This window comes from Primulina eburnea, chromosome 11, assembly GCF_022965805.1.
Source record: "Primulina eburnea isolate SZY01 chromosome 11, ASM2296580v1, whole genome shotgun sequence".
Classification (NCBI taxonomy): domain Eukaryota; kingdom Viridiplantae; phylum Streptophyta; class Magnoliopsida; order Lamiales; family Gesneriaceae; genus Primulina; species Primulina eburnea.
This window is the reverse complement of record NC_133111.1, coordinates 1,374,246-1,391,006: the sequence shown is the minus strand read 5'-3', so window position 1 is coordinate 1,391,006 and position 16,761 is coordinate 1,374,246. Positions and strand designations below refer to the sequence as shown.

Below are 16,761 nucleotides of genomic sequence, written 5' to 3'. Positions count from 1 at the left end.
ATAAAAAAATCATGACCATAGACGGTATATAAATCAGAGAAAGTATCTTATCCACTTGACACACTTTCCAATATGCTTCTTGGTTGATTTTGACAACTCAACAGCTCTTTGTCGTAGTTTGTTATAATATAAATATAATTATTTTGATATGCTCAACAAGTATCTAATCGTCTTTAACATCTATTATGTAATTTACAATCCTTATCCGGGATCTGACATGCTCGTAGTTTGCTTCTTTATCACGACATTTTTTCGATTTTCTATATTGTTTTTATTTGATAATCTTATTTTTCCGACTATTTTTTTTGTTGTTAAATGATTTTTCAGCTTTTGACAATAATCAACTATAACTCCTAAGAAAAAATGCTTTTAGTCGTGATAAGTTTTCACTTGTGACTAAAAGTATTTATAACCTATATATTCTTCAACAACATAACCAATGAATGGTGTTGCACCTTCTTCAAATATTGTGATATTTGTGATATCATTTTTATATATTTAGTATCATATTATCAACATATAGCTGTAAGGTTAATAAATTTTTAACAACTATTTCTCAATCAGTGTGAGAAAAATACTTGAATTTTTTCAAATGGCTATATCTTAGAATTGTGTCCTCATTTAATTTGACACAATTCAAGAAAGTCATCTTGATCGTCATTTTTTGGAAGCTTTGAAATAATGATTGCGAGCATCATGTCATGATGATGATATAGTTTCAATCTCATTTGTTGCGTTTAGAACATAATATTATATTATTCATTGAAACAAAACAAATTTTCTTCTATCGAGTTTATATTTTGTTTTATAATATTTTATATCTTGTGGAACGATATACAAAATTAATTATTGTATTTTAAAAAGCTTGAGAAGAGATACGAATAATGTTATTAAGATATGCATATGAGATATCATTCAAATATATGTCAAAGTATCTGTCTTATTCAATATCTCATCTAATAATATAACCATTTAGATTTGATGAGCATTTTATGTTAGTCAAAATTAATTTGATGAAATATTGTAGAATTTTATTTGAATTTCAATATTTTGTTAAGTGAATTTATTTGACGAGGATTTTTCTATGCTACCATCATATATGTTATAAATTAGCTAGTTAGACACTTTGACTAAAAAAAGAGACAAAAACAATCTCGTATCACCTCGAAATATATCGAGATAATATTGGAGAAAATAAAGTGAAACTGACTCAATGTCTCAATAAAATGCACAGAATTGATCTGTTATATTGTGTCAACAAAGTTTTAGAATTGTTCTCATACCATTATAAATAGAATGAGAATTATGCACAATTTGTTTTTCATGTATTTCTTTTTCTAAATGAATAATTTTTTTCTTTTTGAAAAAAACTATTTTATTGAGAAATATTGACATTTTATATGACATTCATATGTCGCACAACCATGAAGTAGCAACATAATCATTATATAACACTTAACGTACACATACAATTCTTCAATTCCTTATTCATTATGTTTCGTTGAAATTTAAATCTGAATCATTCTTGATCTTAACATTTTGCTTTAAATATGATTTAATATATATGTATATGTTTCATGTTACTTAATTAGACCTAATTTCAAATATCTATAAAAAAATGTGCTTGAATTATATCATACAGAAATTAGGACATAGTATGTAGGACAGAACGCTTGCCGCTTTACCAAAAGCTATAGCTAGTAGTAATGGTGCAACTCAAATCTTTTAAATCGCGCAGCAGCTCAAGAACCACAGTTCGGCCGCTCAAGAAGCAGGGACAATTATTGCATCCAACAATCTTCCTCCCAATAATTGCACTCCTTGCAATCAATGCGAATCGAACCCGTGACCTTGCCTCTGATACCAATTGTAAGACCGATCGCTTGTCGTTTTACCAAAAGCTATAGCTAGTAGTAATTGTGCAACTCAAATCTTTTAAACCGCACAACAGCTCAAGCACCACGGTTCGACCGCTCTACCAAGCAGGGACAATTATCGCACCCAACATAGTAATACACAACATTATTTTTTTATTTAACATGTCTTTTTTTTCATCAACTATGTTTGTCAAAACTTTTTTGTTCAAAATTTGACGCATTTCATAGATTATATGTATGAAAAACCAAGAAATTATATAATTCACAGAAACCATTTACTATTCTCTTCGTAGAACAGAAGACTCAAAATACGTGGCTTTGATTGATGTACTCTCATATTTATTTTTATATAAACAACAAGACACATGATATAATATCAGAAAAATCAATTACCGCCAACAATACTAACCAAAACGAATAAAAAAATCATAACACAAACAACCTCGATAAGAAAAAAAATTATAACTCAAAGGTTAAAAATAATTTATTTAGCACAATAACAAAAAAATTGAAGTATATACGAACAATAAAAACCATAAAGCACTCTCAAATTAAATATTAACTCATATTATTCACAATTTGTATAAATTTTCCAATATTTTTTTCAAATAAAGAGAAGAAGCCTTATTAATGTCATCGTTTTATAGATATTCATTTCACTTCTTTAAAAAACACATGAAAAATAGTGCCTTGAAATCATAATAAAACCATTTAGAAAAGTAGCCGTAATAATATAATACAAAGTCACACAATTTTTCTTAAACCATAGAAACATATTAGACTATTGACTAAATATATCTAGCAACAACAAAACATGCGTTAACTTGTGATATAATTAAAATTTATAATCATGCATAATCATTGAATTAGAGCAAAATCGCATGTCAAAAATCTACTGGATATATATTTTAATAATTTATCCATATTTGTCGTTCACCAGAAGACTCTTAGACCTACCAAGTTTTGTAGTTCACCTATTATTTTCATGATAAATAATATTACAAAAATAATATAAGCAAGAACATAAAAACTCAAATTAAAATGCCTTCTATCAATTTAAGTAAAAAAAATTGATTAGAGAATATAATAATGTCGTAAAAAATTTAAATATTGATTTATAGACAGAAGTTTGAAAATACATTTGCCCCAATAAATAAAAAATGTTATCTCTTGATATTATGAGACATAAGGTAAAAACGAATAAATATTTCAATCTTTTTAATATTTTCTAAGTCACTTCAAACTAAGTAATCTAAGCAAACAGAAAACATGCATTATGTGTTTAAAAATTAACAAAATATCTCAACAATAAAAAATTGAAAAATAACCGTTTTTGTTGGATATTTGATTTTGTTTTCTCTTTTCTTTGTGCAAACAAACAAATCACATAAACAATGCAAACACAATTACATGATCAATACAAAAGACATATAACAATCAAACATGTTAACGCTAGGGTAAAAAAAAACTCCTCTCATTGCAAGAACACAAAATGATCAAATGGAGCATATTATTTAGTAATATTTATTTAGCAGCATTTATAAAAAAATTAACTAAATAACTTAAAAACAATGTTTGAAATCACTTAAAGACAAATATTTCTCTCAATCACATATCTTTATTGACACTTAAAGAGTCTGAAAATATTTTTATTCTAAATGGGAGAAAGAAATTTTGTATGACATTAATATTTATAAATAATTTATTTTTATTCAATCCGAATCATTTCCCTTTGTCTTCCTGTTATTATTTGATGACAATGTATAAATTTAAGTAACTAAAATTAAATTTAAAGTAAATTAAAATAATAATTAGTTTGATTGAGTTAAATACACTATTAATGATCTTATTAAACTAAGAAAAAAAATGAATTAAATAACACCATTAATATGACAAATTGTAAAACAAAAAAATAATATAATAGTAAGCTAACAAATGAAAGTCATATACTTAATAGATTAATAATAGATAATATATCATTTAGTAATATGTATTTAGCATCATATATTGAAAATTGATTTAAAAAAATATATATTAATGATTATTATTAAATGAAGGTCACATTCATATATTTATATTAGTATAGATTAGTATAGATAGATATAGATTATTTGTAAGGTTTTTTCACAAAACAAATTTTAATCTCGGCTATTGAATTTAAAAGTTTAGTAATTAGTAAATAAATAATAAGGATAAGGATTAAAAGTTTATTAATTAGTAAATAAATAATAAGGATAAGGACAAAAGAGTAAATGCATAATTGTAATTAATAATTAATAATAAGGATTGAATTTAAAAGTTTAGTAATTAGTAAATAAATAATAAGGATAAAGCATAATTGTAATTAATAGATAATAATAAAGATAAGAACAATAGAGTAAATTCACAATTCAATCTTATATTTATATATATATAGATATAGATATATATATGTATGTATAGCAGGAAATTAATTTAAAATGGTTCAGAGTAGTACAATTTTAACGACATGCATGCATCCAAAGATTCCGACTGCTGCGCCCTTTGGTCCATTATATTAACAATCTGTGAATCGAGGATGAAGCTTTGGGTGGTTTTCTTAAGATGCAAACAAGGAATCAGTATACACCAGACTGCCACGTTTTAACACCACCCTACCCCCAAATGACAGATTTCAAGACTCGTCATCAAATATACTCGCGCGCGTACACATACACACACATCTATATATATATATACACACACACATATACACCAAGATTAATGAATTGTTTTAAATTTCGTGTACTGATGATCAATTCAACCTTCTTAATCTTATTTCTGCTGACTTCTGAATCCTTTTATTTTTACTGCTGTCGCATTCAATTATTTAACTGAATCGCAACGTATATGCTAAAATCGGGCGGCTGGGTTGGGACAAAGGAACATAGCTCGTATTTGATTCATGTCCCTTAAACAAGAGTAAGTGTATCTTATGAGACGGTCTCACGAATCTTTATCTATGAGATGGGTCAGCCCTACCGATAGTCACAATAAAAGGTAATACGTTTAGCATAAAAAGTAATAGTTTTTCATGCATGACCCAAATAAGATGTATGTCTCACACAATACGATATGTGAGACCGTCTCACACAAGTTTTTGCCGTTTCACACACAAAATACGACATGTGAGACCGTCTCTCACAATATACGTTTAGCATATATGCAAGTTGTTGCAAATAAAATTAAAATTATTATTATTATTATTATAAGAATAGTAATATAAATTAAAGAAATAAATTAAATAGGGATTGAGGCACAAAGGCGCCGATCCCTAAGTCTTATGTCCGTTCAAATTGGGGGCACGCCGTTTCCGTAGGGGGAGGGGGGTCGTCTTATTGTACAACAACTTAAACGGATGGTGCAACTGCCCACCTAGTAATTGTACCGATTAAATGGATTAAGTAAAATAGAACCGAACATGAAGATTTTTTTTTTAAAAAATAATTAATTATAACCAAAAAGAAATTAAATTCAATATTAATTATATAATTTATTTATTTCTGGTACATAAAGCATGTAACATGAAATGGTCCATGAACTATATGCTCCATTATTTTTAAAATATATTTTGATTCAGGGTAAATAAAGAAGACGAGTTATTGGTTATTCATAGCAATTTAATCCATAATAAAATTTATAGGTTATTGAAAACCCATCGACCACATTATGAATCTCTTAAATTTCAAGAATTTTTTAATATATAATCAGTTATTTTTTTTATGATTCATAAATTATATTTTAAAAATATCCTCTTTGAGTATCCCTGTTGACATTATATATGATGAATAAAATAAATATTTTATGGATGATCAACAAATATTAATATTTTTAATTTTATGCTCTTACTTTATTAATTAATTAAATTGAATTGTACCTTTCTACTTGGAGTGGCTCTCATGTGAACCGTCTCCGATCATAATCTGAGACGGGTCAACCCTACACATATTCACAATAAAAAGTAATACTTTTAGGCATAAAAAGTAATACTTTTTCATGGGTTACCCAAATAAGAGATCCGTCTCACACATACGACCCGTGAGACAGTCTCACACAAGTTTTTGTCTACTACTTGTAGTCGTTTTTTGGATTCCAATAAGTTGTTTTTCAATGATGATGTTCGTAATTATGCTAACCATCCTTCTCCAATAATGAAAGAGATAATTGCTTTGGAGATCCCCTATTCTTCTCAAAATAGATAATATCAATAAAATCACTATGGCGTTAACTGCTAATAAAGGCTTTCAAAATAGATTTTTTTTTAAAAATAAATAAATAAATAAAACTTTCTCTTGATCTTTTAAGTCCACAAAACATGTAATAAATATTTACTGGGGAAACTGGGTTTTTAGTCTCACATATTGAACTTTTGTTTTCATATATAGCTATTTATATATTTGTAAATTCAAATTCTTGGTCAGTTTTTACGCGCCTCATTAAAGCAAAAAAATAAAAATAAAAATGATATAGCAAAATTAAATGTGAGACATATGCATATACGTCAGTCATCATATAATATAATTTAAAAATATTTACTAGTTTGGTTGTGAAATAAAGTTTATTAAGCACAATTCATTACTCTACCTCAACGACCAACAAACAAGTTTAATACACGCATCACTCCTTACATTCATCGGTCGTATTTAGTTGACTCCAGCGGACCAAGAAAATTCATCTAAAATACTATTTATATTAATTAATCTCATGTATTTAAACTACTCCCAACTCAAAAGATTTGCGTAAATTTTAATGAATTCAAATTAAAATCGTTGATAATTGATGATGACTCGAAACTCTAATTATTTGTAAAACTTGAGTCAAACGTGTAATCTTCCGACTCGTATCCCAGTACACAGTGGCATAGTATCTTCATTTTCAACTGCATAATCGGCCAAAATTTATGGTTGATCGATCAATCAGACACGTTTCGATTTCTTGTACGACTGCCATCCGAAACCCTGTGGCTCGAGAAACCCGTTACTCACACAAACACAACCGTAAGTATAGGCTGATGATCGAGACTAAGTCCATGTAGCTTAGCTAGGATTGATTAATTTATGCAACGTATAAATATGTGCATACACACACCAACTGTTTCATAAATAACGCAGACATTACTTAAATGTTAATCGGGGGTGATGTAATTGTAATTTGTAAGTACTTCAATCGCTCAACCACCAGAGGCATGCACTTGTCCATGTCTCATAAAATTCACCAAAACTCATTATATATCAATCACTGACTTATATTGTGATAGCTAAATTCAAAACGCAAGAATTTAATCAAACATGTTGTATGAGTACGTAGCTATAGCTAGGGGTGCATGTGATGATGGATGGGTTCAGCCATAACCTGACAGGAGTTGGGTTTGGATTAAGCAGGTTAGATTCATTAGCTGCTCGATGAGTACTACTATTGAGTGTGCATGTATGTCAAGTTTGAGAGCATTGGATCACCTACTCGACCTCGAATATCGTTAGTGTGCGCGTGTGTGTGTATATATATATGTTTAGCCGCAAACAGTATCCTAAGAAGCTAAATATTGCTAGCAGATCAAATGAATTTTGTGAAGGCATTGGCGTAACAGCAACTACTTTACCACTTATAAGATGATAAGTCGATATATATATATAGCCATGATGTGAGGATAGGGATGTGAGGATATAGGGATGTAGAACATATTTGTTTTCAAAATTCAATGTGTGTGAATAACTGATGAAAATTAATTATTATGGATACATAAAAAAAATTATAATTAAATACAAATTTTGTGAAGCAAGTTAAAATTTGAGTTTATTAAAAATCAAGCAAATAGTGGTCGACAAGTTTGAATTATGTTTTCTCGTTTCTAACTATTTAGTTTGTTTTCAATTGCATACACTGTGATAAATCATATATTTTTTTTTCTTTTTTCCAAAAAATTAAAACTGGTGATGAGACAAGCAAGTGTGTGTGTATATATACAGGGACGGATCATCGTTCAACGAAGTTGTGCTCTACGAGATTTTAAAACATAAAATTCATCAATAATAGAATTTACATCAATATGTTTAGGTAAATCTCGTTCAATATAGAGTGCCAAACAATCGGCAAGAAACTCATCCTCCATTTTATTGCGAAGTGCCGTCTTCACATGCTTCATTGTTGAAAAAACCTGCTCAATAGTGGCAGTAAACACAGGTAATGTCAAAACAAAATTAATGTTCCATTTTGAAATACTTCAAGTTATAATCCTAAACAAGAATAAAATAATTATTAAACAAATAAACAAGTAATAGTCAATTAACAACTCAACAACAAACAATCAAGAAACCACAAATCACGCAGAGAAGCTATAAAAAACAAAATAAAAAATGTATAGCCGATTCTTACCTGGATTGTTGCCTTGCCGATGAGCAATTCGATTTCTTCGGGAGTCAGCAATTCTATTTTGTCGCTAAAGGGCTTGGGACTAGGGAGAGAAATTTTGTAGAATTGAGGTAGGGCAGATCAGAGGATATGGGATGAATTTGGTCTCATCCTTGTAAATGGACGGGACTTGATTGGACTAAGACATTGATGTACGACGGTTTTTGAAACAACCGTCGCTATTAGCGACGGTTTTTAAAAAAACGGTCGCTAATAGCGACTGTTTGAATTAAAACCGTTGCCGATCCACATTGGCGACGGTTTTACTAAAACTGTCGCAAATATTAGCGACGGTTTTTGAAAAACCGTCGCTAAAAAAAAAGTGGGCTGGGCTCCAGCCCAGTACAGCCCATGCATAAATCCGTCTCTGTGTATATATATATATATATATATATATATATATATATATATATATGTGTGTGTGTGTGTGTGTGTGTGTGTGTTGAAAAAAAAGATTCTTTGAAAACCGATGAATTAGTCCGGAAAAAGTAGGGATGTCAATGGGTCTGGGTAAAAATGGACCCGCCCCATCTAGACGGGTTTGGGCATACTAAATGGGTCATGGGGTGGGTCTCGTGTCCAGTTTTTCAGACCCGTATGGATATGGGGCGGGCCATGGGTCCTATAATACCCGCCCCATCCCCGTCCCATATATGTGGATATAAATATTCTAAGATTTAGTTTTATTAATTTTTATTTTTTTAGTATCTCATCTCAAGGTTCAACCATAAACATTTCTGATTCTGTTTTGGGTTGGGCTTTAGTTTATTATCCAAATAGGTAGACCAATTATAAATAAAGCCCTACTGTCCATGCGGCCTGCACCACCATAACTATACGCTAATGCTAGTGGTTCAAGCCTCAATGTATCTCTCAAAGAAGATTAATGTTTCCATTTTAAAAATATTCGGGTCTCATGGGTCTAACCCGCCCTGTTTCGTATTTGGGGCCGGACATGGCCAAAGAATATTTAACCGGGGTGGGGTGAGTAATGGGTCGAAATTTTATTAATGAGACGGATCTTGGGTTTAGCCATACCGCCCAATTGACGTCCCTAGGAAAAAGTCAAAATTTGAAACGAGAAGACGAAATTATGGATAGTAGGTCAAAAAACCATCAATGGGCTTAGATACTGGGCCTCTCAACTCTTAAATGGGCTCATATGTACTAAAAGTTAGTCAAAGCCCAAAATCTCGAAAACGAAATGTCCCTCTATTTCGAATTTTACGTCCACAGCCAATATCAGAATCAAGGGCCCAGATTCGTGCGTTGTATTGCCAACTCAATTAGAAGAAATGGTTAGATGTAATCGTACGCAGCAGTTCACATAAAAAAGAAAAAGAAAAAAAAAAGTAAAGCTTCACTGAAGGAGAACCTTCGATTTGTGTTTGTTTCTGAGGCTAAATTTGCAGTCGACGGTGAAAGAAAGACATTACAATAATAATAACAATGACAATGAAATTACACGAAACAAACCTTGGAATTTCCGACATCTGTGGTCAGGACATTGGACATGGATGCGTGTCGCAAGCAAAGAGTGCCGCAAAGTATAGACATACATCCTCAGGTGAAATTTCGATCTTTATACGTATCCTTCTGCCTTTCCATTGTAAAGCAAAAGGCAGACGGATATTTGTTCCTTTTGGATTACAGTTTTGTTTTGTCGGCTGAAAAAGACAGCGGCAGTATAATTTAAAAATAATAATAATAATAATAATAAAGAAAAGAAACAAAGGGATCACAGCATTTGAATTAAGTTGAGATGTTTTTCTATAAATTATTTCTTTCTCAACTTTGTAAGTTTTTTTGGAACCACAATTTTTCTAATCAGCATGTTGAGAAAACATATTCAATTAATAAATAAACAACAACCTTGCATTCTGATCTATTAATTCTTTAAACTATATACCATAACGTCCGAATTTCGTGACATATATAAATTCGTGAGTGATTTTTTACAAGAAGACAGAATGGGAAAAGATAACATAAGATTGCGAATTAAGTTGGGAAGTCTTGAAAAAAAAATGATATAATTAATTAAATTTATCATTTCATAAATAAAAATTTTAATTTTTGATTTCAAACTTTTATATGTTATATCTAAAATAATAGCACAAAAACATTCCGACAATAAATATATTCATTCTTCTCAGCCCACAGGCCAACCCGCGTTACCCGCCTGCGACCCTCATGGCCTAGGCAGTTTAAGCCCATTTTGAACGGGACAGTATAATTTCAACCAAACGACTTAAATTGTTTGACAGGACGACAAACCCACATTGATGGCCATATTAAAAGTGAGCAAACCATTCACTTATGCACTGAAGTTTAATAGACCAAGTCGAGCGTTTTCACAACTAAACCTTCACAAACTACACGATATCAAAACAACTACGAGGCTCCCAATCGATTCTCCAAAACTGCAGTTTCCCATCTCAGGATTAAATTGCCAAATAAAGTATATAATTAAATGTCAAACCTATGGAATATTCATCAAATCCCAGTTTATGATACGTATGGATAATTGCAGATTATTATTATTCATTGCAAAAAAAAAAAATGCGAGGGACATCGCTCAAAAACTATATTACAGAACAATAATTTAATCTTCAAGCTCTATAATCTTGACTACAGATGCATCCCCAACTTTCTGGCAGACCACGACTCGATCATGTGACTTGATCACCCCCGAGGCTTTTCCATGATCTAGTGCGACTTTCAGAACTGATTCATTAGTTGCGCTTGTTGACTCGGCCTGCAATTGTAGACCACATTTAGTCAGCCATCATCAAGCTGATTTATCAAAATTCTATATGCCAAAACAGGTGGTTGTATCTTGATAAAACCAAGAGCGTGCACCAAAAGATAAAATGAGCAATGATGCTATGGAAATTAACAAATTGGTGCAACAGCAATATACGACTTCGAATCTTCTAGTACATGATATAACCGTCTGCCCTGATATGGCAAACTAAAAACATTGCACCACATAAAGCTACGAGAAACTCACAGGATGTCGAGGATCAGCTAGCAGAGGAAAAAGACCACGAACTAAGAGCGACTGTCTTGCCTGAAAATTCAAAATTAAATCCATCAGCATCGGTTGCAACATAGTTATATGAATAAAAATATCAGGAGAAAAATAGTGAAGCAAGAAGAAAAATAATGGCATGGATTGAGAGAACATGTGGAACACCAAGCCGATCATTTAGCAAATGAGGGACGAGAACAAACTATGTTATTTACTGGACCATAAACGAATATATTTCTTGGAGTACCAATGTTCTTGTATCAGATCTATAATGCCCAAAAGCCAGTATAGAATTTTTAAATCCTTTCGCACTGACACAATGTCAATAATAACAATCTAAATCTGACGGTAAAACCAGAAAATAAAAGCAAGCTTCTGCGATTGGGAATAGAACCATTAAAATGGAAGTCGACAAAGTTAAGTTGTGGAAATAAAGGACAGACCTCAAATGCACCACTAAAACTCCACTTCAATTGATTTGTCTTGAGCCGAGGTATAACAACTGATAAAACAGGCATGGTCGGCCTATACTTTGCTATCAACCTGCATAAAAAGACAAAGTGTGAAGTCAAGTTAGAACCATACGTTCACAACATTTCAGGATATTAAATGCAGATTCAGTCACAAAATATACTGAACCTTGCTGCCCTTCCAGAAGAGGTAAAACATATTATAACAGATGCCTTCACTTTCAGGGCCGCACGAACCTAAAGACGAAATGCGGAAAGTGATTCATTAAATTGAAGGCATATATTTGAACATAGCAATTCAACAACAAAATATTTATATAATCACTTTTCCTTTTTTCTATTAGTTTCTTCTTCTCATCCTTCTGTAGAATTTATTCTTACCGCAGAGGAGGCAATGGATTCCAAGTGAGTCATGGGTTCACCGACATATTTTACAGTTCTCTTGAAGTATTGGTCTTGATTGAATACCTTTTCTGCCTGTGAATTAATGTGGAAAACAGATAATATATTTAGCTAACGCATTATGGTTGCGTACCACACTAAAAGCAACCAACAGAATGACATTGTTGTTAATAAGTGACGCGCTCAACAAAGTATTCTGTAAACTTTTGGAAGTGAGAAGCAGAAGCACTAACATCCCCAACACAAAAATTAATAAAAATAAGAGGGAGAGGGGACTAAATAAAAATATTAAGTGATATAAAACCACAAACTGGAAGCAACTTAATTGATAACGACAACGCACATTAAGGTTTTACCTCAGCACAAATTTTGCCAACAGTAGAAATTGTTTCAACGGGGTACAGTCCACGTAATGTCTCAGCACCAAGAAGAATTGCATCACATCCTGAAACACAATCATTTAGTGTCAATATTGTTCAGTTGACAAATGGACAGGCTCAAGCATCGACAAATAAAGTATATTAGTTAAAAGAAACATGCATAATAATGAAGCTACAAAATAAGAAACCTGTCAACATATCCCTCGAATCCAACAACATCAAAACCTCAAATAAATAAGTGCTAATGAAAGTAGTATTAATTGAGAACAAGCACAACAAACTTCTTTTCAAGCATTTTAGACAGAGACTAACCATCTAAAACAGCATTAGCAACATCAGTTGCCTCAGCACGAGTGGGCCTGAGATTGTCAGTCATACTATCAACAACCCGAGTAACAACTGCAGGCTTTCCAGCCATGTTACATTTATAAACAGCAGACTTCTGAAATAAGAACACCTGCAAAGAAAGAAAAAAGGCTGCTGCTAAATATTTTAAGGAGGTGGATCGGTTCCGAAGAGTTAAAAAAGCGGCCATAATTCTTACTGGGGATATATTAAGATATATATGCACAATAATAAATAAATAAAATTGGAAACAAAACCAAATAACTACAAACTGAAGTAACCACATATGATCTCACATGGAATTAACTGATCCGTGGTGCAAAAAAAGATCGTAATACAGTTATCTCAAAGGAGATTCTCCTTAAAGTATAGTGTAGTTAATGAAGGACCAATATTCAGACAATATACGAAAAAATCTATTGAGTGCATAATTGGCTACTACAGAACAATGAATCGTCCTCTCAATAAATGGCACAGAACTACTGTGAAACATAAAATACAGCATTGGCGAGCTGACAAAGCTGTTTTTGCAAAAACTTAACCTCTTACTTTCTCAGGTGGGAGATCTATGCCAAGGTTCCCGCGAGAAAGAATGATGCCATCTGCCTCCTGTAGGATCTCATCGAAATGGGTCAAACCCTGCAAATAGGGGATGCCAAAAGGGTACGCTGATGAGTTATCCAGAGTGTCTCGTTTTACAAATCCATCCTCAAATAAGAAGGAAATGCAAATCCCTCCACTATCTAACATAAAGAACTAAAGGGAGCCTCAATATTCACCTCTACATTTTCAATTTTAGCAAAGATTTGAGTCTGGCTAAGATCACCAAGCTTGGATAGATAGTTGCGAGCCTGCCCTTTTTAGACAAGTATTAGTGACCAAGTAACAAATGACTGGGAAAACACAAAAGAGGCACATTCACCAAATAAACGAATCAAAAGGCTTTCTCGACCTTTTTAATTATACCTCGCGAACATCCTCCGCATGACGTGTATATGACAAAGATAGAAAATCGATTTTATTCTGAACACCCCACGAGCTGATAACCTGATTTTAAAAATAATACTAGATATATAAAATTAAATAATAAATGAAATAGATAAAATCATGTATGACAAGAAATACGAGACAATGAAGTTCTGCCATGTAAGCTTTCACGCAACTGTGTTAATTGTTTTGATTGATACTAAATATTACCGAATCTAAATACCATCATACATTTATTTTGGTTTTACTAGTGTGATTCATAAGTAGAATAATTGCAAAAAAAAATATCAGTATTAGATGGTTACACACTTTTTCTTCATTCTTACAATTTATTTTGGAGGAAGTGGCACACGAAAACTACACCAAAAGAAGGTGACAATAGATTGTGAAGTTCAATGAGTAACCCCTCAAAATTCTCCCTCATGGATACGAGGACCTAGAAAAGACCAGATAATTATACAGCACAAATTAGGGCGCAGATCACCTGCTTGTCGTTGTCAGATAGAGTAGGAAGGTCTATACGAATTTGAGAAGCATGCAATGTAAACAATGATCCCGACAAGGTTGCAGAATTCTTGATGACACAAACCACGTCATCTCCTTGTACTTCATCCACCTGCCCAACCAAATCCACAAATTTCATTTTCAAATAATGAAAAGAAAAAAGCCGACGATTTATCCATAACATATAGCAATCTCAGAATTTACATTCATGTCAACGGACTGCTCTATTAGTGATTGAGGAGAACTTCCAGCATGACAAAAAAAGACAAGAGGAATCTAAGAAAGCACATACTTCAAGAATTAAATTAAATGTAAATAAACAACCTGTATTTTATTCACAATCCAGGCTAGATGTTTTGTGTGCATTCTGCGGTTTTTTCATGTTTGGAAAAAAGTTTCAAGGAGAAAGTAAATTGTAAAAATAAAGAAAAAAATCAACAAAATCAGATGCATTAAAAGGTAGAGTTACGATAAATTATACAACACTGTAAACAAACCGAGTTCAGCGAAATCAAATCTCCACTTCATACCTCCAGCCAAACAGAAGTTGTTTCACTTCCAGTAAATAGGTATTGCCCCATAAAAATGGTGTCTCCCTTCTTCACGGCCTGCAAATAAGTAAATTTATCATAAGTGATCAAACTAATCCAAAAAACCCGACCAGAAAGCCTCAATTCCCGAAACTATTAGATAAGGTTCACACTATGTCTCTGATTTGGCCACAAGAAGTTAAATTTTCTTTTATGATGAGCCAAATAAGCAACAAAAATAAGATAAGAGGAAAATATGAGAGTTTCCGAACGTTTTGGGTAACCTGTCCAATAAGATTCACAGTTTTCGATAAGCAATACGCAAACGACATGATTTAGAAACATTGAGAACTGATAAGCGGTAATGACATAGCAGTAACCAGCATACAAACCTTAGACAGCCCAGTAAAGTTGATAGGCAACACTTCAGATGATGCTTCTTGACCTTGATCAGGAGTCAGAGTAACCTTCTCGTCACCCATAAGTGTTATAGCTTTCTCACTTTTATTAGCAACTTGTAACTCGGGGCCCACAGTATCCAACATGACCTAAAATGTTAAAAACTAAGGCATTATGTTTCACATTTTCATTGAACAAAATATTTCTGAGAAATCATGAACATGACAATACAATTACAGAAAGATACTTTATAGTGTGTATATGTATATATAGACACACGCACAATATGCACATACAGCGCAGAGTTTTTTAGTGCTCTTAATAGCAATCTTCAAGTTCTCCAGCGTGTCCTTATGATACTCAGCATCTCCCCATGAAAAGTCAAATCTAGCCACTGTTCATTCAAATCGTAACAACAATAACAATAAGAGGCATTCCACGAAGGTAGAAACAGGAAGAAAAAAAATTAGTTTAATTACCTGACATTCCAGCTTTCAGACAATCGGAAATAACTTCTACGGATCGAGAGCGTGGTCCCAGCGTCCCCACGATCTTCGCCAAGGCCGGAAAGAAGCTCTGTAGGTGCGCGCGGCAAATTATTTAGCGAAACGCAAATCCGCACACAAACATAGATCTGGAAAACAAAAACAAATACAAAAACTTACAGCCTTTGATGGCTCGAGAATGGATGCCATCCGAATTGGCTCCTCGAGAAGCAAGTGACTCGAATGCATGTTTGTCGATTTTCAGTTCCTCGGAGAAATCTCTCTCTGCAAAATCTGGAATATGTTGGTTTTGTTCTACGTTGAGAAAGGAGCAGCAGCCAATGGAGAACCAAAAGGTCACAAACTCTTTAATGAATTATTGCCCGAAGACTCGAGGCAAAAGGGGAAAACTTTCCCTAAAAAAATGATTCCAATTTCCTTAAATTATTAATTATATTTCAATAATTCACAACACTTTATTCTAATTATTAATTATATAATTTTACACCCTTTCTCTGATAGTAACAACCGTTCCATTGCGTGCACATTATCTGATTAAAAATTCAAAACTTTGAATAAAGATTAAAAAACGAGTAGGTTTTCATAAGATGGATGGTCTCATATATCTTTATTGGTGAGACGGATCAATCATGTCCATATTTACAATAAAAAGTAATGACAAAAACTTGCGTAAGACGGTCTCACCGGTCGTATTTTGTAAGACGGATATCTTATTTAGGTCATCCATGAAAAAGTATAACTTTTTATGCTAAGAATATTATTTTTATTGTGAATATCGATAGAGTTGACTCGTTTCACGGATAAAGATTCGTAAAATTGTCTCACAAGAGACCTACTCAAAAGTAATATATTTGACATAAAAAATAATATTTTTTCGTGAATAATCCATATAGAATATCTGTTT

The 16,761-nt window shown here is 32.3% G+C and overlaps 1 protein-coding gene across 1 annotated transcript; it reads right to left on the bottom strand.

Moving 5' to 3' along the window:
* Positions 1 to 10,594: 10,594 nt before the first annotated feature.
* On the bottom strand, positions 10,595 to 16,226 carry LOC140804614 (pyruvate kinase 1, cytosolic). Its single transcript, XM_073160679.1, has 16 exons — positions 16,017 to 16,226; positions 15,831 to 15,927; positions 15,648 to 15,745; positions 15,345 to 15,500; positions 14,953 to 15,030; positions 14,403 to 14,534; positions 13,898 to 13,978; positions 13,711 to 13,782; positions 13,481 to 13,570; positions 12,899 to 13,043; positions 12,563 to 12,651; positions 12,186 to 12,281; positions 11,974 to 12,041; positions 11,778 to 11,877; positions 11,314 to 11,373; positions 10,595 to 11,058 (listed from the first exon to the last, which is right to left on the bottom strand). The coding sequence occupies exons 1-16, from the start codon at positions 16,083 to 16,085 to the stop codon at positions 10,906 to 10,908; spliced, it is 1,584 nt and encodes a 527-aa protein (XP_073016780.1). The 5' UTR covers positions 16,086 to 16,226; the 3' UTR covers positions 10,595 to 10,905.
* Between the last annotated feature and the right edge of the window lie 535 nt (positions 16,227 to 16,761).

Excerpts from the sequence above, each read along its gene's own strand:
- LOC140804614 (XM_073160679.1), bottom strand. The coding sequence starts at position 16,085 with ATGCATTCGAGTCACTTGCTTCTCGAGGAGCCAATTCGGATGGCATCC. Across the intron at positions 15,928-16,016 it reads TTCTCGAGCCATCAAAGGCT|AGCTTCTTTCCGGCCTTGGC; the intron begins GTAAGTTTTTGT and ends GCGCACCTACAG. Across the intron at positions 12,652-12,898 it reads TGCTAATGCTGTTTTAGATG|GATGTGATGCAATTCTTCTT; the intron begins GTTAGTCTCTGT and ends ATTGTGTTTCAG.